This window comes from Epinephelus moara, chromosome 24 (assembly GCF_006386435.1).
Source record: "Epinephelus moara isolate mb chromosome 24, YSFRI_EMoa_1.0, whole genome shotgun sequence".
Taxonomy (NCBI): domain Eukaryota; kingdom Metazoa; phylum Chordata; class Actinopteri; order Perciformes; family Serranidae; genus Epinephelus; species Epinephelus moara.
In genome coordinates, this window is record NC_065529.1 from 47,814,757 (window position 1) to 47,838,350 (window position 23,594).

Here is a 23,594-nt window from a genome sequence, read left to right on the forward strand (position 1 = left end):
TCACATGACACCATACTACCAGCACAAGCATCTTCTGTCATACCTGGTTTTTATGGTCACAAATTTTGCCATTGCCTCTCTGCTTCTTTTATTTTCTGGTTCTCTCTGAACCCTGGCTTTTATTTTTTGAGCCCCTGATCTTTGGTGAGGCATTTTGACTTCACTAGCCAGGCCGCACTTCGTCTCACATCTTAGGGTTAGGGTTAGTGGCACAAGTGTGTTCTGCAAGTCTGACCCCTGCTGTTTGAGTTTCAACCGCACCATTATCACAATAAGTTCGGCATCAGATGATAACAATACTTTTATTTATCATGTAAATATATAACTTGTATTGTCAGCGATATATATTGTAAGTCAGTAAGTAAATTGATTCTTGATCCCATTTAAGGGTCAACCATAGACTTTTGCATGGGCCCTCCCTGGGCCATGGGCTGGGGTGATCTGTACACTTTGACCCCCTGACAGCAGGTCTGTTTCTACCTGATCCTAACCAGGCTTTTGGACCACAACTACTACATAAAGAGCTCAAGATGGCTGCTCTCTTCTTACAGAGGTGGAGAATAATGAAAAAGAGAGGCCTCTTTCTTACACCGAATGCAAGCAAAGCCACCTCTGGGCCTTGAGCTGGGGTCGTCTGCATCCTTTGACCTTCCCTGCTGACATTGGGCCGGCATAATTCTATCAGTACAATAACAGTTGTCATTTTTTTCTTCTTCTTACTTGAATACCGCTTTTTATAATAATAATAACAATACATTTTATTTATGAAGCGCTTTTCAAAGCTGCTTTACAGAAACGGTTAAAACACATCAAAAAACAATTATCAGCAAAAACCATCGAAGACAAGGAGGAATAGCAGTGGGAGTGAAAAACAAATAAATAAATAAATGAATAAAAATTAGCTAAACATTAAAAGCAGAACGGAATAGGTGAGTTTTTAGTAGTGATTTGAATGATGGGAGGTCAGTGCAGTCACGGATGTGTTTTGGGAGGGAGTTCCAGAGGGTGGGGGCAGCAACGGAGAAGGCTCTGTCCCCCCAGGTTTATGGAAGAACTTACTGTCCTTTGATAACTAGAAGATAACTTGAGCTTTTAAGAAGGTGGAATCATTTATCTAAGGGTTACACTACAACTGCCAGCCGCTCAGTAAAGTTACTCGTGATGTTTGACGTCTCTTAACTGTGCCTTTTCAAATGTTTGACATCTCATTTTGGAATAAAGCTCCTGCACTTGGAAGTCAAACACACTTCTCAAGCAGTTATTTTTATAAATTGGAGGTTGTGTTGTGTTCACGCCCAGTGGGATTTCAGAGCATCTGTGGGCTTCCACAGATCTGACACATAGGGCTGAGCTGTCCACTCTCCTATTGATTTCCTTATCGGGGAACAGACACATAGAAGAATGTGCCAAGAACAAGCTTTGGGAGACAGAAAGCTCTACGGACACACACATATGCAGACACAGAGGCATTCACAGACACTTACACATTGTGGTGGCACTTCTGGGTCTAATTCTTGGACTACAATCAGCTTTATGACCACCCAGGGAGACTTAGAAAGATGTAGCAGTATTCCTGGGGAACTGACACACAGCGCACACACATGGTGTCTCTGCATGGTGTCCACAGGGCACTGGCTGACAGTGGCTCTCCTGGATCTCTGCTACGCCCCACTGAGTCTTATCTCTGACAGACAGCACACACACACACACAGACACACACACACACACACACACACATGAATGCAGATACACAGCCAAAACACAGCCTACATTCATACTCCCCGAGACACAGACATGTCAGCATGGGAGCTTGCTCACTCTGACGCACACACACACTCTCTCTCACACACACACACAAGCACAGCCAGGGGTATGGTGAGACCTTGTTGCCCTGGGGCTCTTACTGCATCTGTTTGACAAGAACCATACAAATGAGAAACGCACAGGAGCAGAGAAAAACATCTGTGTGTGTGTGTGTGTGTGTGTGTGTGTGTGTGTGTGTGTGTGTGTGTGTGTGTGTGTGTAGGCTTTCAGCAGAATGGCAGAATGGCATTTTTAGTGACATGTTCTTCAAGGACATCCTTTATTGTCCTGTCAAACTGGACGCTGTGTGTGTTTATATGTGTGTGTGTGTGTGTGTGTGTGTATGTGTGAGGGTGTGTCTTAAAGACGCTTTCACTGTTAGTAAACAGTATGACATTTTTCGGTGGGCGGGGCTTAGTTGGAGGCAAAACAGTTCTCCACAGACACTAGCTAGAGCCAGCTGGTAAATTCTGTTGGCTTGTTTTAGACAGTGGAGGAAGATGATGCGAGTGGTGCGTTCAGAAATACTTATTCCGAGTGCCGGACCGCACTCTGACACAAACTGGACTGTTCATAAAGTCAGAGCGCTGTCTTAATGTACTGTTCAGTTATCCAGAGCACCGCACTCTCCGAGTAGCAGAGCACACTCTGGGCACTGGCAGAGCGCCAGGTGGAGTGATTGTGTGGTTAATTTAACTGTTCGTTACCTCATATAGAAATATAACGCTCCGTTTCTTCCACCAACAGGGCTTTCATTTTAGTGTAGAGCGTCAGACTGAATTTACAAACGCACCGTGCCAGGTCACTCACTCTCCGGGACCACCAGAGAAATCCAGAGAAATCCAATATTCCTCTTAATCCCTCCCCAGTTTCTGATGAGGTGGACATGATAACCCTTAATACACATAACATTATTCATCCCTACAACAGGAAATACTTTTTCCCTAACCTGATATGAAGTGCGCGCAGCACATGTGAGCATTTTTGATGACTGCACGTGCAGTTGTCATAGTTCTCTTTGTTTGTTGACGGGCAGTGGCGGCTATGTGATCAGATTCAAGTTTGAGCCATGACTCCTTCTATTCTGGCTCCCATTAACACAACAAGACCACATTGTAAGACTCCTATGTAGCCTACAGCCCTGTGGGGGAGAGTCCTGTTTTGCCTCCTGCTAATGAAATGACGTCATTGTGATGTCTGCCCTAAAAGAGTCTATTACAAATATCAGTGGATAATTTTCTTAATTTTTCAACTAAAAAGCTATTTTATCATTTCTAGAATACTGAATAATTATTTCTCATTTATTCGAGCAATAGTGATGTTTTTCTCTCTGTTGGTGCCATTAATGCAAAGATGTTTTTTTATAAGGCACGGGAGGACGGGACTGTGTTCACAACAAATCACTGTTGCTATGTGTTTTCTTTAACATAATTAACATATACAGAATGAACTTTAAGGGAGGTGTGAAGTGAGGCGGAGGTGTGAATACGAGGGAAATGACGACGTGAGGAGATGAGGCGGAGGGAACACTGAATGATGGAGAGATGACAGAGGAGGTGTGAGGCCTCGTATTAAATATGTAATTACATGTCCTCCTGTCCGCCTTTAATTTCCATTGCCTGTTTCCTCAAGTCTTTCTGATCTTTCATTTGAAGTGAACTTGGTTTGACTGTACTGTCTTTTTCTGCAGTGTACAAAGAAATCATTAAAAACAACCAACAGATAAGTGTGGTAATCCATGCATTGTGCTATGTGTGGTAATCTTTCCACTTTCATTAATGCATTTAGTAAGTCTGTGAAACACCCTACTTCTTACACTTTTATGTATGAAGTTATTTTTCCTTTCTTCAAAGATTATTCTAAAGGATTAAGGAATCTAAAAACGACTATTTCATAAAAGTAAAAATGTACTTTATGTCCCAGTTGTGGTATGGTATCTTTAATTTGCGGGGTTATATGTGTTACTGTAAGATTTGTTGTGTTTTCTAATTCTTCTAGATTGTTATTTTGATGAAAATTATTGTCAGTAAAAGTTTGAGCCAGAGGATAAATCACTTTACAGAGTAAGATTTCGATGTAATGTCATGGTTTGTGCTACCTCATAGTGTGTACTACAAATAGACAACATACAGACTTGTGTTATTCATAAAAATATGTCAAACAATGACTTGTTTCAGATACATATTTATGCTTTACTTTCATTTCTTCTGTGCTTTTACTTAAAGGTCCAGTGTGTAAGATTTAGGGGGATTTGTGACAGCTAGCGGTGGGGATAGCGGATTGCAACCAGCTGACATTTCTCCTGATTAGAATTCAGTCAGTGAACATTATTAAGGAGGATTTTAGCAGGAGTCGAATTGTCCACAGAGGTCTCTTCCTCTCCTGAAGAACCAGACCAGGTGATTAAAACTGGTGAAAATATTGAATAAAGCAGTTTACATTACAAATCGATGATTCTCCTACACCGTTTGGCATGTCACAGGTGGCCCTCTTACCTAACATCTGACATCTGCAAATGTTTCCTCACCTTTTTTCTCTGACAACTTCATCTGTGCTCACCTTATTTCTGATCTAGACCCTCAGCAGGGTTTGACTGCAAACCAAATTATACAAAGAGGTCTCTCACTCGCCAGAACAACCTGACCCGTGACTTAAACCAGCAAAAACACTGAACAGAACAGTCTCACATTAAAAAAGTCAGTGTTTCTCGACACTGTCGTCACCAACCTAGTCTCACTCTGAAGTCGTCCAAAACTGGTGCTTGTTCAGCGTCTCCAGCGTCAGACACCAACAAAAAGAGTTGTCTTTTCATGTTGGCATAATACACAGCCGCTCCTCATTATTGTTTAACAGTGCCTTGCAGCGTCAGGGGAAGACGCAGTGGGACAACAACGAAACTTAAAGCGGCAAAAGCCCAAGTGCGGCAGGTGGGAGGGGAGGTGGATGGGTCCAGCAACTATCAGTTTTCATCCAGACGGCCGGTGTTCGCTTCCCATAGGACTGTAAAGCCAAACCCTTTTCTTTCCTAAACCCAACCACGTATGTGTGTTGGCAAAACATAACCATGTGCATTTGTGGTTGAAGGAAAGTAACGTCGCTCCACAGCATTGTACTGACATAGTACAAGGTACCTTGCACGTCATATCTCAATGTGGAGAGTCCATGACCAAACGTTGATATGTAACGAGGTTGAAGTGAGAATGTCTTGTCGTGACGGAGGGGCTGCTAACTACGGTGGCTGTCAGTGTTTGGTTTGTCCATTCTGGGCTACCATGGAAACATAGTTGTTACATGGTGATCTCCATAGATGAGGACCAGCTCCCTATGAAGATATAAATTGCTCATTCTAAGGTAAGGAAATCACAACGATTCTTATTTTCAGGTGACCACACTATAGAAAACATACTTCATCATTTTATATTCCATGTCCGCCAATAAATCCCCCTAAATCCTACACACTGGATCTCGAAAGCCACTGAACATTTTAGTTTTTGGTGCTCGCAGTAGTAATATAAAGGACACTGTGACAGATAGCAATGCATACAATTTCAACCAGGATCAATGAGAATTAAAGGCTGAAAGCATCACACAGACAACATCATTTCTCACAGATGTTGTCCCATTTTTCTACAAACAAAAACTTGTGCTGTTTATTTATCTAACTCTGCTTTATAATAAAACTTCATCAGAAAGTTAGTTTATCCTTGAATATTAGGTTTAAGCTTTCTTTTCTAAGTTAGTCAGCAAGGAAGACATCATCTGTTCAGCAGGCCAACAATGTAGTGTCACCGATTAACATGCATGAATGAGCGCTCACACAGTCATGCACAGCACACAGAGAGGGCACTGTAACATGGGAAGTGTCTCTCTCCAGATTCCCCTGGTCACACCTGGCTGAACGACACAGTAATTAACCCGAATTTCACTTAGCAGCCCGAGAGAACGCGCAAACGCACACATACACACGGCCACAGTTTAATTTGGCCACACAATAACCGCGACAGCTCACAGATGAAAACACAAATGACAAGGCACACAGATACACACACCCAGAGACAAATTAAGCTGCACGCAGATGATCCCACCACACATGAATGAATAGAATGAAAAAACTCAAAATATACACACATCAAGGACAATAACACATACACACATTAAGCAACGCACACTGCACACACAAAGGGGTTTCATGGAGATGTGTATGTGTAATACTGCAGCTCCTGTTGACTGTGTTGGCATAGGTTATTCCCCTGGCACAATGCATGGCTGACAGCACCTGAGCTTCACACACACACACACACACACACATACACACAGACAGAGGACAGACACAGAAACATAGACACACTAAAAGACACATTTAGCAGGATAAGCCACACACACACATTTGGACGTTCTCAGGAGTGCAGTCTGTGTGTTCTGCTAACAGATGGTAATGACAGTTTCAGTCCCTGGACTATCATCTAATCAAAACAGCACACATACAACACACACACACACACACACACACACACACTCCAGCCTCCCTCAAGATTAAAACATCCTTCACACCAAATAAGGTTAACAGCATAATTCATACCAAATATGCATTGAGAACATAATTTAGGCCGGTGCGCCGCTACATTTAAATGCATTTCAGTAATGCAATTTAAATTCCATTAAAAATCAAACACAGTTCAATTCCCCCTCGCACCACATAAAGATATTTTCTTTATGTTTAGTAAAATAAAAATAATCTCAAGGTAGAGAGGGGGGCCTGTAAAAATGTATCTCAGACATCCAATTTAAACTTCACTGTAAGCATTTTATTGTTAAATGACATTTCTGTGGTTACGTTATACTTTAATCCCAAAACCATTCCTCTGTGTCTCTACCTCTGCTCCCAAAGTATAAATTTGGGCCGAGGTGCGACGCAGAATGTTGTCAAAAGACAACCCCGGAGAATGTCAAGCAACCAAGCATAAACTCAGCTTTACAGTGACTGAGCACATGGCGCGTCTGTGTCTCGGTCAAGGACACCTAAAAAGAGAATACAGAATTCTTGAGAGGTGTTTTTCCTGCTGGTTAGATGGTGTATTAAAGGATATAAGACAGGGTAAAAACTGGAGGCCATGGTCGATTGTTCGGCTCTGTGCCACAATGCAAGTATATAAATAGGCTGCCCAGTGTTAACTCTTTAGCAGAATATGTTAAGTGCTGTGCTGTCATTGTAGCATATGGTTAAAGCACCTACAAGGAGTTTTTAAGGAGCAATGAAACAGTCTCATTTTAATACTGATGCCTCTACATGACCTACACAAGCAAACAAAACCATCAGCAAGATTAGCAACCTCTATGTAGTTATTCTTAATGCCTGCCCCGGGTCCGATTCTGCTAAATCAAGCGCACGCTTACAGGCATGCAGACCTGAAAAGGATGTATGTATGTAAGTTTACACTCATTGAAATACTTCCGCTTTTGTCCACAGGGGCCACAATCAACACAAAATGAATACTAAGGAACTTTCTTTTTACCAAACTACACACACCAAATGTATTACTGCGCACAAGGAAGCGCGAATCTACTTCTAGCTCACCTAGCACCACTGAGCTAGCTAATGTTACACCTCAACCGAGGAGGACGCCGTTAATGTTCACATCTCACGCTGCTATGAGCACGAGCTGCTTATCCATGAGGAGGTGATGCTTCCTTCTGTGTGGCAATATAGATGGCAGATCGCAGAAAGAAAATACTTTCGACATGAAACTGCTCCCAAAAAAGGTATGTGGATTACCCTGAATGACGCGGGTCATGATTTCTGTGAAGAAACATTGATGCTGAGTTTTTCAAATAGCACTTTGAACACCACAAGCTAAACACCATCTAGTCATTATATTCAAGAGATAGAAGGCTCAGTCGTAACACACTAGCACACAATACACAATGGGTCAAGACCAGAGGTTTCATTTCTAAAACAGTGCGTAGGATCCATACTAAAAATGTACGGACCAAAGCCAAAATGGCGTGCGCCATAAAACATTAGACAACTTCTACAATTAGGCTCCCACCTTACCATCTGTGTCGCCAATTTCCTGTCTCCAAAATGTTCGTAAGCATGGGTCAAAGTTTCTCTCATCAAGTCTGTTTTATAGATCACAGCTTTTGCGCTGGAAGTAGCGTATGCATCTTACAGGCCTCATTTTGTGTGTACACAATGTTTATAAATGAGACCCCAGGCCAACAGGAAGTGTGCCGAACTTTGAAGCCAATTTTCGTAGTGGTCAAACAGTGGTATTGCAATGTTCCAGGGTCTGGCATGTGATGCCACTGGGCCCAAAACACTTTTTCCCATTGATTTTCATGGCGCAAGAGACATCTGAAAATCAGTGAGACCCCTCGCAAAATGACTCGTTTCACTATCAGGATTTGATCCAGTCAGCCTGATAACATTTCAAAAGTGTAAAAGAGCTGCTCCTGGGTCTTGCATTCAATACTGTATCCAGGTCTCTCAATACATCAGTGGTCAAGACTATAATCTTACCCTATGAGTGATAGCAGGCTCATGCTAACATTTTAGCAAACACTTCTGTTTACAGACAGCAGTGAACTATCCAATCTCTTTACTGATCTAATGCTAAAGTATACGAGGAGAAAAGTCCATGAGCTGACAGTGAAGTGAGTCACAGATAAATAAAGAGAATTCAAAACACACAGAGCACAACAGAAAGAGATGAGGAGACAGGTAAAAGAATGTAATTACGTCTGACAACAACAGATAGCTGCGATGCTATAATTCTATCAAAGGCCCTAAAACAGCATTATCCAACAGTACATCAATATCCTTCTCAGCAGGACAGCGTTGTATTTCCTCTTGTTTACATGAACCATGAGATGGAGAGTGGGATGGAAATATCAGAGATTCCTTAATATTTTTTGCCCTGTATTGAGTGTGAGGGCAGAGCTGAGTAGATCGCATTAGAGGATTTGAATGTCCTCGACAAGGGGATTTGTCGAGCCGCACAGATAAATACAAGAGGGACAGAGAAAACAGGAGGTGAGGGGGGGTGGAAGAAGAGTGACGAAGAAGAGGAGATAAAGGACAGGCAGGGAGGAACAGAGAGGCGAGATTGTAATTTTTAATATTTGCTGCTTTTGATTAGTAGTCATTACTGTATACTTTAACCACTTCAACCCTCATTATTGTGCAAGTGATATAAACATTTTTTTATCTGTTTTTGCCAACACTACGTATTCTCTGCTTGTTCATGCACTTCAGTTAAACTGTAGAGTACTCACTGTGTGAAGTGGACCTCATTAAATTGCATAGAAAATTGATTACTTGTGTAACATGTTATAAATACTTTATAAATCGTATAGGGTTTTGAAGGCTTGAGTAGAAATTATAATAGCGGTCTGTGGGTTTGACCACATGGGAAATAGGAATACGATACTGGACAGGTCAAAGGGTTTCTGGTGGTGTAAGAGGCAGAGGTGGGAGTAAGTCACACATGCACAAGTCTTAAGCAAGTTGTTGAAAATCAAGCAAGTCGAGTCAAGTTAAACTCACAAACTCATAAAGATAATACAACGTAAGCTGCACCCAGAGGTGGAATGTAACTAAACACATTTACTCAGGTACTGTGAGTCTTTTGTTCTCCTGCCACCGTCTACCTCTACTCCACTACATTTATCTGACAGCTTTAGTTACTGGTTACTTTCAAAATTAAGACTTTACACTCAAAACATATGAACATGTTCAAGTACAGCTGAAACTATGAGTCAGTTAGTGAATTGACAGAAAATAAATCTGCCACTATTTTGATAATCATCTAAGTCATTTTATTGCAAAAACATTTAATGGTTCCAGCTTCACAAAGATTTTTTGCTTTTTATTATTTCATAATTAATTTCTATGTTGAGGTTTGGACTGACAAAACAAACATTACGAATGTGTCATTTTGGGTTCTGGGTAAATGTGATGCTACCTCTCAGTATTTCCAGAATTTTTACAAACCAAAAAATGACTCAATTAATGGATAAGATAAGTCAAGTCCTTTCAAGTCAAAGTCTCAAGTCATGAATATCAAGACAAAGTCAAGTAGAGTCTTTCATCAGTGTTAGTCAAGTAAGTCAAAAGGCCTCAAATCTGCGACTCGAGTCAAGTCATGTGACTTGAGTGCCCCACCTCAGGTAAGAAGTAAAAGATAGAGCTCCTTCGTAGATATACCACCTTCTCCTGTATTCTTGCTGAACTACTGCTGCACCGGGAGAAACAGGAACCTCCACAAATATTCTTTTAGAACTTTTAAAAATGATCTTATTCATTTTTAATCAACAAACAATTTGTTGCCATCTATTCCAAAGCTTGAGAGAAAGGAAGGGGATGCCACAGGAGAAGAAAGAAAATGAGGTGAAAGACTGACAGACGCAGACAGAAATGGAGTGAAAGGGGGCTCATTGTGAGTTCTAGTCACTACTCTGAAGTCTGTTCAGTATTCTGTCCTCAGCATTCTCACAGCACTAATGAGCAACAGCCAAATACACACACACAAGCACACACACAAAACTACCCAACCACAACCCAGGCTTGTTTCTCACTTTCTCTACATTAAAGAAGTTGTCCCACTTAACTGCATCCACGCTGATCAGATTTGTCAAGCGCCGCTCTTCTTTCACCAATTTAAATTCATCACAAACACTCTGGTTTTAAGGGAGTTTACCTCCGACTTTTGATCCGTGTGAGAAGAAGTTGAACAGCAGAACATACCTTTAACGATGAGGTCGGCGTAGTTGGACACCCCTGACCCGCCGTCGGATCGGATGACACAGCGGTAACGACTGGTGCTGCGCTGGGAGGTGTCGCCAACGCTGACGGTTGCAGAGAAACGTCTGTGGTTCACCACCCTGGTCACCATCAGCGCCGTGTCCCTACCGTTCCACTGCTGCATAACGAGAAAGATAAGACCAGTCACTTATTGGCAAAAGCCTTGTAGCATGTTCTCACCAGGCCAGCTATCAGGAATTATGGACGGGGGACAATTTTTTTTTAAATTGGGCCCCTCATCCAGATTCACTCCATCATCACACACCCTTAGCTCGAATATCAATGTGGACAATTTCACCATGGGGGCGAACATCATCACACATGAATACCATTGGGCTTCCTGAATCCACAAGAGTCAAAGTTTTCCAGTCAAACCCATTTTATGCAATTCCAAGTCTGCTGAGGGACCCCAGTATGCAGAAACTTTCAAATATGCCATTTTGAAAAATGACAATGCCACATTTTCCCTCACCAACATTTAGTCTAACTTTGGGGCATTATTTAGACCCTTCCCAGCAAGATAGCATGACAAAGTACCAACTGATGCCTTAGGTCATCTAGTTTTACATGATACTATACTAGCTTTAAAACTGAGTCATGGTAACTCCTCACCTTTGCCACATTAAGCTTCTGTCATACCTGGTGCTTATTCATACTTGTGTTATGCCCAGATATTTGGAAGCTCTACCCATGCCTATTTCTTTTTCTTGTTCTCTCTGTATTTTGGCTTTTCTTTTTTGAACCCCTGATTCTTGGTGAGGCATTTTGACTCTGCTGGTCAGCCTGCTGTTTGCTTCACATCTTTACATTAGCGGCACATGTCTGCTCTGCAAATCTGACCTCTGCTGTTTAAGTTTCACCTGCACGATTTTCACAGTAACTGCAGGGAATGGGGTATACTAGCTAGCTAACCAGTCTGTGGCAACAAATTTCAATCTGCACTGATGTTGTTGCATAAGTTTAGTTTATGTGTGGGCAGAGATAGCGGTCAAATGTTGGCAATAATGCTCCACCATCTGTTTGCAATTCAACATTTAAAAAGGAAGACAAAGGAGAAGAAGAGGTGGTTGAAAAAACAAGCTGTTGTCACTTCCAGTTTGTGCAAAGTGAACAGTACTACCCTGTTGAAATTAGTGTACATAGTGTACTACATTAAAGTGTACTAACAGAAGTATGGGGTTTGACACACACTTATAGATTTCTGCATGGGACCCCCCTGGGCCCTTTGCATGGGACCCTATCTGACAGCAGGCCTGTTTCCAGCCACTGTCAACCAGTCTTTTGGAACACAGTCTCTGTGTAAAGAGCTCAAGATGGCTGCTCTCTCCTTACAGTGTTGGAAAATAATGAAAAAGAGAGGCCTCTTTCTCACATCAAATGCAACTCTTACTCTAGCTTCAGTGTTGGTGCAGGGAAATTACAATCTGATCATAAATCCAAATACAAATATTGCACGGAAGTGTCAAGAGATGAAAAACATATGTGAATGTAAAAAGAAAGGGACAAAGAATCCATGACATCACTCAAAGATTTCTGAAGTGATGTATTGAAATCTGAAATATGATTTACTGTTTGTTGCCATTTGGAATTTACTGGAGTCAGAAAATCTTAATTTGGGAAAGGGTGTGAAAAGAAGGGTTTGCTGCTTGCCTGTCCCACCAAAGCTGAATGTCATAGGCTGAGATGTCAACTGAAAACCACATTCAGCCTAATATTGGAAAAAAAAAATTGAATTGAATTTCTGAATTTCTAAGATAAAACTGAGGCTCTTTTCATTGACATCACAATGTCTGAGTTTTCTTGGTGTCATCTAGCTCTCATTTGCAGAACTGCAGGGTGCTTAAGGCACTTTCACATTGGCTCAATATTCGGTCATGTTGGTTTGTATCACATAAAGCCTGATCACATACATCTGATCATTTGACAAAAAAAAGGGTGAAAAGGCAAGTGCAGCCTCAACCAGTGACTGCTGCCCTCACAGCTCACAGCACCGACAAATAACACAGAAAGGACTCCATATTGGTGTCAAAGATCTGGCAGGGAACAGAAGCAATTTGAACAGAGCAAGTCAGACATGACGCTCAAAACCGCACTGCTTTGCATATGATCCCCACATCTCCAGATCCAATCTCCTTTACCACTGTAGTATTATGTGCCAATTTGGAGAAACATGCTTTCCCCAACAGACCTCCAGTCAGGAGGGTCACTGCTCTCCATTGCAAATGTCATTACTGTACATAGCAGCGTTCTCGGTGGTATACACCCATGTGCAGTGAAAACATGCAAGCTTGCCAGTGCACATGTAAACTAGAATGAGTATATAGGCATGGATGCACACAACACACACACACGTCACTTGTACAGAGATGGAATCATCAGTGCAGAGAGGAACAAGGACTTTTAATCAATCCTGAAATAGAGGTGGGAAGGCTCGGGGTGTTTGCCACAGTCGACTTCCCTTTTTGTTTGAATATTATTATTATTATTATTTTCTAAATAAAATGACTGATTCTTTGGTGCAGAATATTCAATATAAAATTGGATGGATCATTAGATTGTTGTTTTGGATCAGCTGGAAGAAGTCCATCAAAATCATATAACAGGAAACCTCACGTAAAGTTCTGGTCAAGAGTTTAATCATTATTGTAAATCACTGCCTGAGGCATATTAAACCTTACGTTACTATAACAGTACTTCTGCTAAACCTTTAGTGGTTAAACATAAATAACAAATGGTTACATTTACTAGAGTCAAACTTTAAGAGATGGATGGCAAGTGGGTCATAATGAACACTGATGTTTCCTGATATAGAATATACTGGACTTTGCAGCCTAGTTTTTCCGTTGGCATTCTTCTCCTATGCCCATACTCTGACATATCTGGACAACTTGCAGTGTATGAATACCAAGCAGCAACCTCCGGCGATGAAAAATGAAGCCAACGCAGAACTGCAGTTCTCCAAATGGCCACTTGAGGCTGGCTCCAAGAGCAATCCAATCCTCACAGATGTTAGAATGCCTAACTTTACAGCAGAAATAAACATGTTTGAAGCCTGGTACAAAAAATGGTTTTGGTCTCTTAAGCTAATTTCCTCTGTTATGACAACGGTACAGGGGGTGAATTTTCATACAACTCACCTGTTTACATGTGATTATGGCTTAAAATTACAAAAAATTAAGGGCATGGCCGCTTCAAGTCACATATGATTAGGTAACGTAAGCCAAGATTCACGCATAGGTGTAGCTGTCACTATTTCAGTGTGTTTTCAGTTAATGACATTTAATTGTAATCTAAACAAGCTAGCAGCTAGCATTAGGGTTAGCTCCACTCTTTTGTCTTAATATGGTAAATGGACTGCACTTGTGTAGCACTTTTCTAGTCTTCTGACCACTCAAAGTGCTTTTACACTACACGTCACATTCACCCATTCACTCACACATTCACACGCTGGTGGCCGAAGCTACCGTAAAAGATGCCCCCTGCTACTTAGTAAGCATGCACATGCACTCACACGCCAATGGAACAGCCATTGCGAGCAATTTGGGGTACAGTATCTTGCCCAAGGATACTTTGCCATGTTGACTGGAGGAGCCAGGGATGGAACTGGCGATCTTCCAATTAGTGGACGACCTGCACTAACTCTGAGCCACAGCAATTCTGACTCAAAAAATCCAAGATGGCGACGGTCAAAATGCCAAACTCAAGGCTTCAAAACACACCAGTGGGTGACTTCACTGTGGCTGCTTTCATTTTTTTATACAGTCTATAATTAATACTTAAAAAAATGTGAGTAAATCTACAATTATGATTCTATTTTTCATTAGACTCACCTGTACAAGTTCTACTTCCTGGACCTTTCCATAGATGTTCAAAATTTTATTATATGTGGATAATTTACAGCCTTCTGACCCTCCTTTATACAAGCTCTGCGTGTTCACATGCTGCTGATATCATTCATGCATACTGATAAGAAGGTACTAACCTGCAGCCAGAGTTTATCGTGCTGAGACCATTTCCCTCCAGCGGTACACTGAAACGTAGCGTTCTGACCCACGTTCACCTCCACGTTTTGCAGACGCAGGAAGTGAGGCGCTTTACCTGCAACATAAACAGCAGACACAGACACCATGTAAACATTTAGGTAGAATATTATGGAGAGGAGATAAAAAGGCTATTACTGTTGCACCAATCATATTCTTGATGTGAATTGTTCAGGGCCTTTGACAAGGGGTACAGATCTAATTTCCTGTCAGTGACAACAGACTGAAGCTTTGTCTTATTCTGAAAAATCAAACTTCTTTATTTTATTTTTCTCATGTATATTTGGGTGGTACTTGTAAAAAACGCCCCAAGGTTAAAGTCATTCTTTCCAGAGAGTTGTTCAAGCTTTCTAAACTAATAAAAGTTCTTTAATCATGTATTAAAGCAATTGGCAGACTACTGAAAGATGTCATCTTGTTATTAAAGACGTGATAAATCCACGCTGGATCATAACAGCAGATGCCACTGCTAATAAGAAAAAAACACTTGCAGGAAACCCCACAACAGCAGTAATCCAGTTCAAACAGGGCTTAATGTTGCTGTCTGGAGTGAGGCAGAGAAATTCATGGGATGGCTATGAGACAGATGAGCAGGTAGACAATGAGACAGACTGCCAGACACTGGGTGACTTTGGCCTGGCATTGAGACCAGCCCTCGACTGGTTAATTTCATTTTGCCTGTCTGCAGACAGAGATAAGCCCAACGGAGTATGCATCGATCATTTAACAATGATAATTCGCCCTGACGCTAATGGTCAGGTTGTTACAAATGACAAGAACTGAGATATAAAGTTTGGGTTTTTTTGGTAATGTTTCCTTCCTTGTAAAATGTTCTCTTGCCTCCCTATCTTTACATTATATCACATCTTTGTGGTCTAGTTTATTTTCTTGTTTCTTTAGTGAATACCTCTACTCTCTTCCTCTTGCTTTGTACCAATGACTCACCCACTTTGACTAATCTGATTAGTGATTGGCACAGATGAGCTAAATGCTCTGTGCCAGCAGTTCAGAGAGACAAAAAAAGCAAGCGGAAATAAATGACTAATAGAGGGACAGATAGGTGAAGAGAGTGCTGTGTAGAGTGAGGAACATATCGGATATGGGGAGAAATTAAAAACAAAAAAGAGACAAATAAGAGGCTGTATCAGGAAAAAAATAATCAAAACCCCCTTAGTTACTGTTGGTAGGTCAGACAGACTCAACAAAGAGAAACATGGCGACCCTAGTTTTGTTTAGCTCGGTGACGCAGTATTTATGAGATAGTTTCTAGGTGTCAGGAAATATCTCCTCAAGCCGATACATAGGACTGCAGTATGTGATGGAGGCTATATTTACAATATTAACTGTTAAGAGTGATGCCAAACAACGTGAACTGATGCTTTGGTCTCAACAAAAAAGGGAGAAGTGGAGGCCGAAGACAACAAGACCTTCACTTTAGGATATGTGTCCCATATCCCCCCTCTGGGGATCAGATACTCTATGCATTTATTACTGATTACAGACCGTGGTGCCGACCTAGCCTAAGGAAGTTACTTTGGGGCGGTACCTAGCCTTACAAAAATAATATATACAAAGAAAAGTTAGCCTTGATTTTTTTCTATGTCAGCAACCAAACTACCTGTCCTTTTCCAAATCTCTTTAATGTTACCATAGAAATAAGGAAGAAGCAAACCTATCTTACATTGTTGATTAAACATAGGCTAACTCCTCTTGATCTAGTTAGCTAGCAAGTGAGCTAGCATTCTGCTAAAATTAGCCAAGTTAAGATGTGACAATATACAATGAAGACTATGATAGTCATCAGTCACATCTTTTAACCATCTTAAGAATGTGGTTTTCTTTTAAGCAGGTAGAATATTTAAGAACAATCAGGCAGTGGATAGTTGGCCAATATTCACCTTGTTGACTGCCATCAGCTTATCTGCAAATAAGATGACATTCACTGATGGCAATGGCTGACGTTTTTACGATTGTGTCTCATCAATTTTGTGCAGACTAAAAAGCAGGGCTCGAGACTAGCAGCACCCCGTCGTCACATGGACGATAGAAAAGGTTGTGGGGGCAAAAAGAGAACTTCCCCAGGGTGACTTAGGGAGGAAAGGATGAGATAAACTCACTATGAAGGCGCCAGACGAGGCACCCTATTGTTCCCCTGATAATGCTCCATTGTGAACAACAAATCTGTGTTTCTATCGGCTAGTGGAGGGCTAGTTCAGGATAGCTGTTAGCATGAACTGCTAACGGAGGTTGTATTTAGTTACATTATGATGTGTTTAAGCTCGACTCAGTAAAAGTGAGCTGTTACAACTGGCCCCTGTCATTTTTTGTAGCCCCCAGGCAAAGCAGGTTAAGTACCCCTGCTTTAATGCTAATGTTTGACATTAGTTGACTCTGCTGCTCCAGACTGAAGACAGAAATTTTGGATTTATGTCTACCTCTGTTTCTCAGTGAGTTTGTTTTTTATTTTAAAATTCTTTCCTTTATGTCCTACTATGAATTTGCCTTGTTTTCCCAATTTAATCGATTGAAACAGCTGTGAACATTATAAATTATCAGGCAGTGTTGGTAGTCTTTGCCTCCACTTGCCTGCTCTCCATCTGGACAGTGCACCAATGTATGACATCATATGCAAAGATACAATTGTGTTATTTGAAAATAAAATGAGAGAAAAATAAAATAAAATATGTAGTACCATTTATTACAACTTTCCACAAGAGTTTTTCAAACAATAATGTTAAATTGAACTGATAATATTTGAAACTAATATTTGGAGAATAGAATATCTGAGAAAAGAAGGTGAGAATGTGAGAGTTTAATCCTGAGTAGACAGAGGGAGGTAAGTAGGCCACAGAGTGTTGCAGTAAGCAGTCTGGAGTTTTGTGAAGCAAAGTGTTTCTGTCAGATTTGAGTGATGAAGACCCTGAGTTTGGACCTTCTTCCTGGCTCTCTGCAATCTGTCTGCGAGCCTCACAATCTGTCCTTCACACAGCCTTAGTGTGTGTGTGAGCGTGTGAGATAACTATAAAACAGATGATGCTCAGTGGGGCTACAGTTGTGCAGGGTCAACCATTACGAGACACACACACACACACACACACAGCCACTTACGGCAGGGGTGAGCCAGAACTCGTATGTCGTCGATGGCGATGAAACCGGGATGGCCTTGAACTGAAACTGCTTCGAATATCACCTGAGAGGGGAAGGACAGGAAAAACAGAAAGAAAGAAAGAAAGAAAGAAAGAGGTTGAGCCACAGTTTCCTCTACAAGTAATGAAACTAAAGAAAAAACTCTCTTTCGTCCACAAACTGCAACATCTTGACTTCCCTGTGAAGCTCATATGGAAACCCCAGGGGAATTTTCCACACTGAAAGTCAGCAACTATTCCTCTCTTCAATTCATCCCTTCATCCTTCTGTCTCCATCCGTATGCCAACCACATATACAGCATCCTCCTCCTTCCTCCTTCCTCTCGTCTACCCTCGTCTCATCCTCCTCCCTTATCCTTTTCATGTTCTTTCCTCTTTTCTTTTCCACCCAGACCTCAGCCTGTCTTGATCTCTCCCTGCTCCTCTAATTTATTTCCTCTCTGTTTCCTCTGTCTCCTTCTCTCTCTTCTTCTTGTAAATGCTCTTTTGCATCTTTCTCCACTTCTCTCCCATCACATCACTCTATTTTTCCTGCCTTTACGTTTTCTTTAGCACCAACTTAGACACACTCTCAGAGTGACAGGCAGTCAGCAGGGCTGTCAAGGGGCCATGCACTTCTGACCCCTGTATATATACTCATACACAAACACACACTGCGGATACACACACATATACCTCTGTGCTGTACTTGTCAGGATCCTCAACAGTATAAGTTGGGACTCAGTCTGAATACTAAAGACTTCTGGGAAGACTTAACTGTCTTCCTTTCCTTCAAAAAATAAATCCCCTGCTCTGGCATTCACATCAAGTTTCTAGATGTCAAAGTCACTGGTATATTTTTTTCAACAATCTATTTTCTGTTTTGAATAAGTTTAATGACCACTCTTCATCGTGGGACCCTCATCACGTTATGCTCTTTTTTTTTTTAATCGCCCTGTGCTTCTCTACTTTGAACTATAGAAACAAAAAAAGCAGAGGACAATCTGTGAGCTTTCTGCCTCCATGCTGGCTGCTTCACTCACTATCCTCAATCATTCTCTTATCAAAAGAATCCAAAAACAACATTTCATCTTCCAACATAAGTGGTTTAAGACACGGTGACCCACTGCAACACATATAAGATGCTAAAAATGTTGCCTGATGTTCACAAGACAGTGATAGGTTAGCCTAAAAGTTTGTTATGCCTTCCTCGTGGTCTGGACTCTAATATGACAGTGTTTTTGTCCCTTTTGAACAAGAAATGTCATTTCTCCATGGGAGGTGACTCCTCATTAGGGAGGGAAACACACACACACACGCACACACACACTCACATTTGTGTCTTTTTCGTTACCAGTGTGCCTCAGATCAGTGTGCGCAACACAGGGGTGCCTTCATTTACTGAACATAGCTCAGTCATTATGTAAAACACCGTGGCTTTTGTGCTACCTCAATAAAACAACACAGCAGGGTATGTCTCTGCTTCTTAAACACACCGATACACACACACACACACACACACACACACACACAGAGACGAAATGAGAGTCATTAAATGGAAACAGCATTGTGTTTCCATATTAGAGGAGTACACCGAAGGAAAGAGGCCTGTTGGTCATCATACTACCTGTTAAAAGACGAAACTCAATCTACAACTCCAACCAATGGACTTCAACTCAGATTAGACTGAGCCACTATCCTTAACTGAGCTCAACTTCTCTTTGTAGCGTGCCACGCCCTTTGGCAGCAACAAGTGCAGGGTGTCAGTTGTAGCATCATGTCACTGGCTTCCACTGAGAATGCCTTGTAGCCTGACAGTGTGTCGATTGTAGTGTGAACACAGCATTAGTCAGCTGCAATAACACCACACAGGGTACACAGAGCATGCTAAAGTGTGAGCATTTAGCATCATAGTCAATGTAAAGACAGATTTATGTTCTAAATGTATTACCGGTAATTGTGTATTATACTAAATTTTCACAGCCACATCAAATCCATAACGTCATCTGCTTACTACCATTTAAAAATCACTGCTAGAGTCAGAGGAAGAATGTCAAAGAAAGACCTTGAAAGGCTCACCCACGCCTTTATTTCCAGTTGATTAAATTACTGCAATGATCTGTTTGTAGGACTTTAAAAACAAGCTGTTCAGCAACTACGGCTTATTCAGAATGCTGCTGCTAAAATCCTTACACTGGCTACCTGTCACTCAGAGAACTGATTTCAAAATCTTGCTGCTTGTGTATAAATCACTCTGTGGCTGAGCACCCAAATATATCTTTGACATGCCTGTGCCATATGTACCTTCTAATGTTGTGTTCATTTTGTACTCGGAGGTCGGAAATTCCCAGTTCCCAGTCCGAAGTTTAAACTCGAATACACCCTGAGATCGGATTTCCAACTCGGAAACTCGGAGCAACCGCATCACCCCCGACTTACAAATTCAAGATGGCTGCCGGTCACATACATAGTGAGTAAACACTCTGCTAAAGTACTGTTGATATCAATTTTATCTTATTTGTTTTACATTAGATCAGCAATATCTGCGGCATTCATCAGTTGGAGTGCATGACGGTTTTGAAGCTGTCTACTCCGAAAGTGCAAGGGCAACAAAGGCTTTCTTGCGGGCGTCCATGTTTTTTTCCCGACTTATCCACCGTTGTCAACTAGAATGCAAAAACTGTTGTCAACTCGGAGGTGACGTCATTCCCACTTCCGACTTCCGACCTCCGAGTACAAAACGAACGCACCATAGGGCCCTGCGGACATCCGGGGCCGGCCTACTAATCATCCTAAGAGTCAGGACAAAACATGGTGAAGCAGTGTTTTGTTATCATGCAGCACCAAACCTGTAATAACCTCTCAGATGTTAGACAGCCCCGACTCTGACCACTTTAAAGTCAAAGCTAAAAACAACCCATTTTAACACTGCCTACTCCACCCTGTAATGACTTCAACCTTATTATAAAACTCAATTTTGAATAATTTCAAATAATATTTTTATCTTTGCACCTCTTGTCTGCACTTTTGCTATTTTTAACAGTGATTGTAAATCATTTAGTGATTAATTTTACCTTTAATATCTTTTTTCTTTACTCTTTTCTGTATCCTTTATTAAGTTTTATATTTTATTGCACTGTAAAGCACTTTGAATTGCCCTTGTGTGCTAAACAAACGAAGCTACCTTGCCTACTAACACCAACATTCAAATTACTGAGGCTACAGCTAACATTAGCTGTGCAGCTAACTAGCTGTATGCTAACTTACACCGGAGTTGCTAACTTTCCCTAGCTCTCAGGCTCTGTTTCACGCTCTCACGTTGTCCAAACAAATCTTAGGACAAGTAAGAGGAACTCAAAAGATACTCCTTTGTCAAAAAATATATCAAGGAATGTTTCTGCTAGTGTTAGCTGTGTAAAAAAGGAAACTCTTTGCTAGCATGTTAGCCACAGCATGTTAGCTAACATTACATGTTAGCTTAACGGTTAGCTTGTTATTTGTCGGTCTCTGCTGGTTCTCCACCAGTTAAAAAGCTGTTTAATTATTCACTGCTGCTCACTACCTCTGAGAAACAACATACCTTTTCCATGGCAGACATGTTTTAACACGTCATAGCATCGAATTCATAAGTTTAATTTATAATGTTAGCAAAGGCAGCCTACCAGTTAGCAAAGTCATGGTCCTGGTGATGTGCATGACTTAAAGCACACAAACCCAAATAACAGAGTCATCATTAATTACCAACACTTGTGCTTTTTCCTGCTCTGACAACTGTCCACAGATAGCAGTGTTAAAGTGACAGTAGTTGAACACAACTTTAATCAAATATTGCTAGTTTAACCAAAAATCCTTCATATTGTACTGTTCACAAATCATCTGTCAGAACGAACACACTTGACTGGTCACAGAGTTAAGTAAATATTTAATTTGTTTCAGGGGGAAACAATTAAAGAGTCAAACAGCCTCAGGCAGGACAGATGAAATGTCAAATATTGGCACATTTAATATCTGCCTGACACATGACATAAGGGAGTGTAATTATAAATCTCAGTCACATTAAAAGATGAGTTCAATTCTCTTTTGCTAGATAATAAAATGATGGCCAAAGAGGAGCTGGTGCCATGCGAAGTTTGTAGAAATAACGTTTGCATCATCATTTCTCTGTATCATTTCAATATAACCTGCTTTATTATTGTTTTCATCATGAATCATATACGTGTGTGTGTGTGTGTGTGTGTGTGTGTGTTACCTGATAGGAGTTGGGCCAGAATGTAGAAATGGCCAGCTCAGCCTTCACCCAGCCTTCGGTAACTGTATCAGAGGCGTTCCATACTGGGTTACCCTGAGCGCCTCCATTCACCTGCAGGCAGACAGTGAGCAGAGACAGAAAACAATAAAAAGAGATTTAGAGGGTGAAAATAATAACTCAGCCTTTGAAGGTTTCAGAGAGTAAAACTGGAGAATTTTATGAAGCTAAAATAAAGGTGTCATTTTTAATATTCACTAACAGTATCATCTGGAATTAACCTGCTGTTAAAAATGAGATGATAATTAAAGCAAATAACTTCTGCCAGGGGCATTGGGTGCTACTGTTTCATAACATTTAGACTACATTACCCATAAAGCCCAATTGCTCTTTAATGAAAAACCTATCATCAAAAGGCCCTTTTTGGTTGGGCCTGCTATCCATCTTATTCCTAGCCCCAATGATCCCTTGCGCAAATTATGTGCGGCGTTGAACCGAAACCGGCGATTTCCAATGGTGACAGTTTGTTTACAGTACTCTATTCTTCTATTCAAGAGCAATTGTGATTATCGGGATTATGTGATCATACCTCCGCCATCTCTAACAGCTATCTCAAAGCATTGTTGTCTTTTTTCCATTCAACGGAACACGCTAGCAATTAGCTTGCCTTGCTCTGTTAAAATATCGATAATTGGTGACAATATGTTCACCATACAACTCTTGATTCCTTAGTCTTATGATGTATAGCTTTCAGAGAGCCCCAGGAATGAGTGCTTAAAACTTGAAATGAGTTAGCATTTTACCATGGTTCCCTTGTCTCAGAGTCAATGGGTTTTTTGAATTAGATGCCGATGTAAAATACTTAAGTAGATACCCCACTTGTGAAGTTTGAAGCCCAATGTGTCTTAAAACGGTGGTTTCTAACAAGTGGCTAAATGAGACTACAGACTGTCATCGGGTCCATGTCATTGGTCCGACAGCCCATTGGCCCGACATCCCGTTAGTCTGATGGTCCGCGGTGCTGAACGGCGGGCGTATTTGTACCTTGATGGTGCGCCGCGACCGGCTCTAGGTCAGCTGGGAAAGGCTTGAGGCGAAGCAGGCTCACAGTTTATGTGTTTGTCACTTTCTTTTTCATTTTAACCCACACCATGATCTTTTCCTAACCCTAACCCTAACCAAGTGGTTTTTGTGCCTAAACCTAACCAGACCTTAACCACAGGGCATCATGATGATTTTGGAACAACTCACTCTGACTTCCTGATACAGGTCTGAAACTCTTTCTATTTATGCTTCACACTGCTGCAACTCTTTAAAATCTTACCCCCATTTGTGAAGATCATCTTACTGAATAAATCGTGTAAGTATCACAATGTTTGTTTGCCACAGAGCTTATTTTTGATAATGATCCAAAATCCAATGGAAACATCCTGTAGGCTTTTTACAGAGGGAACCAGTGTGATGCTAACTTTCATGTTGGCCTACTGCCTGGGCACTCTATTCTTTATTTATCAGTTAATTAATTATTCTGTTACTTCATGCGTTGATTCTCCAAACCAGTGATTTGTTAATTCCCT

At 41.2% G+C, this 23,594-nt stretch overlaps 1 protein-coding gene across 1 annotated transcript in view; it reads right to left on the bottom strand.

Moving 5' to 3' along the window:
• ptprt (protein tyrosine phosphatase receptor type T) overlaps positions 1–23,594 on the bottom strand; it is a 531,138-nt gene that overhangs the window by 372,174 nt on the left and 135,370 nt on the right. The window contains exons 4-7 of the mRNA XM_050039413.1: positions 22,021–22,131; positions 17,755–17,836; positions 14,589–14,704; positions 10,550–10,724 (exon numbers count right to left, since the gene is read on the bottom strand). Coding sequence (XP_049895370.1) covers positions 10,550–10,724; positions 14,589–14,704; positions 17,755–17,836; positions 22,021–22,131 — 484 coding nt within the window. The remainder of the gene's footprint in view (positions 1–10,549; positions 10,725–14,588; positions 14,705–17,754; positions 17,837–22,020; positions 22,132–23,594) is intronic.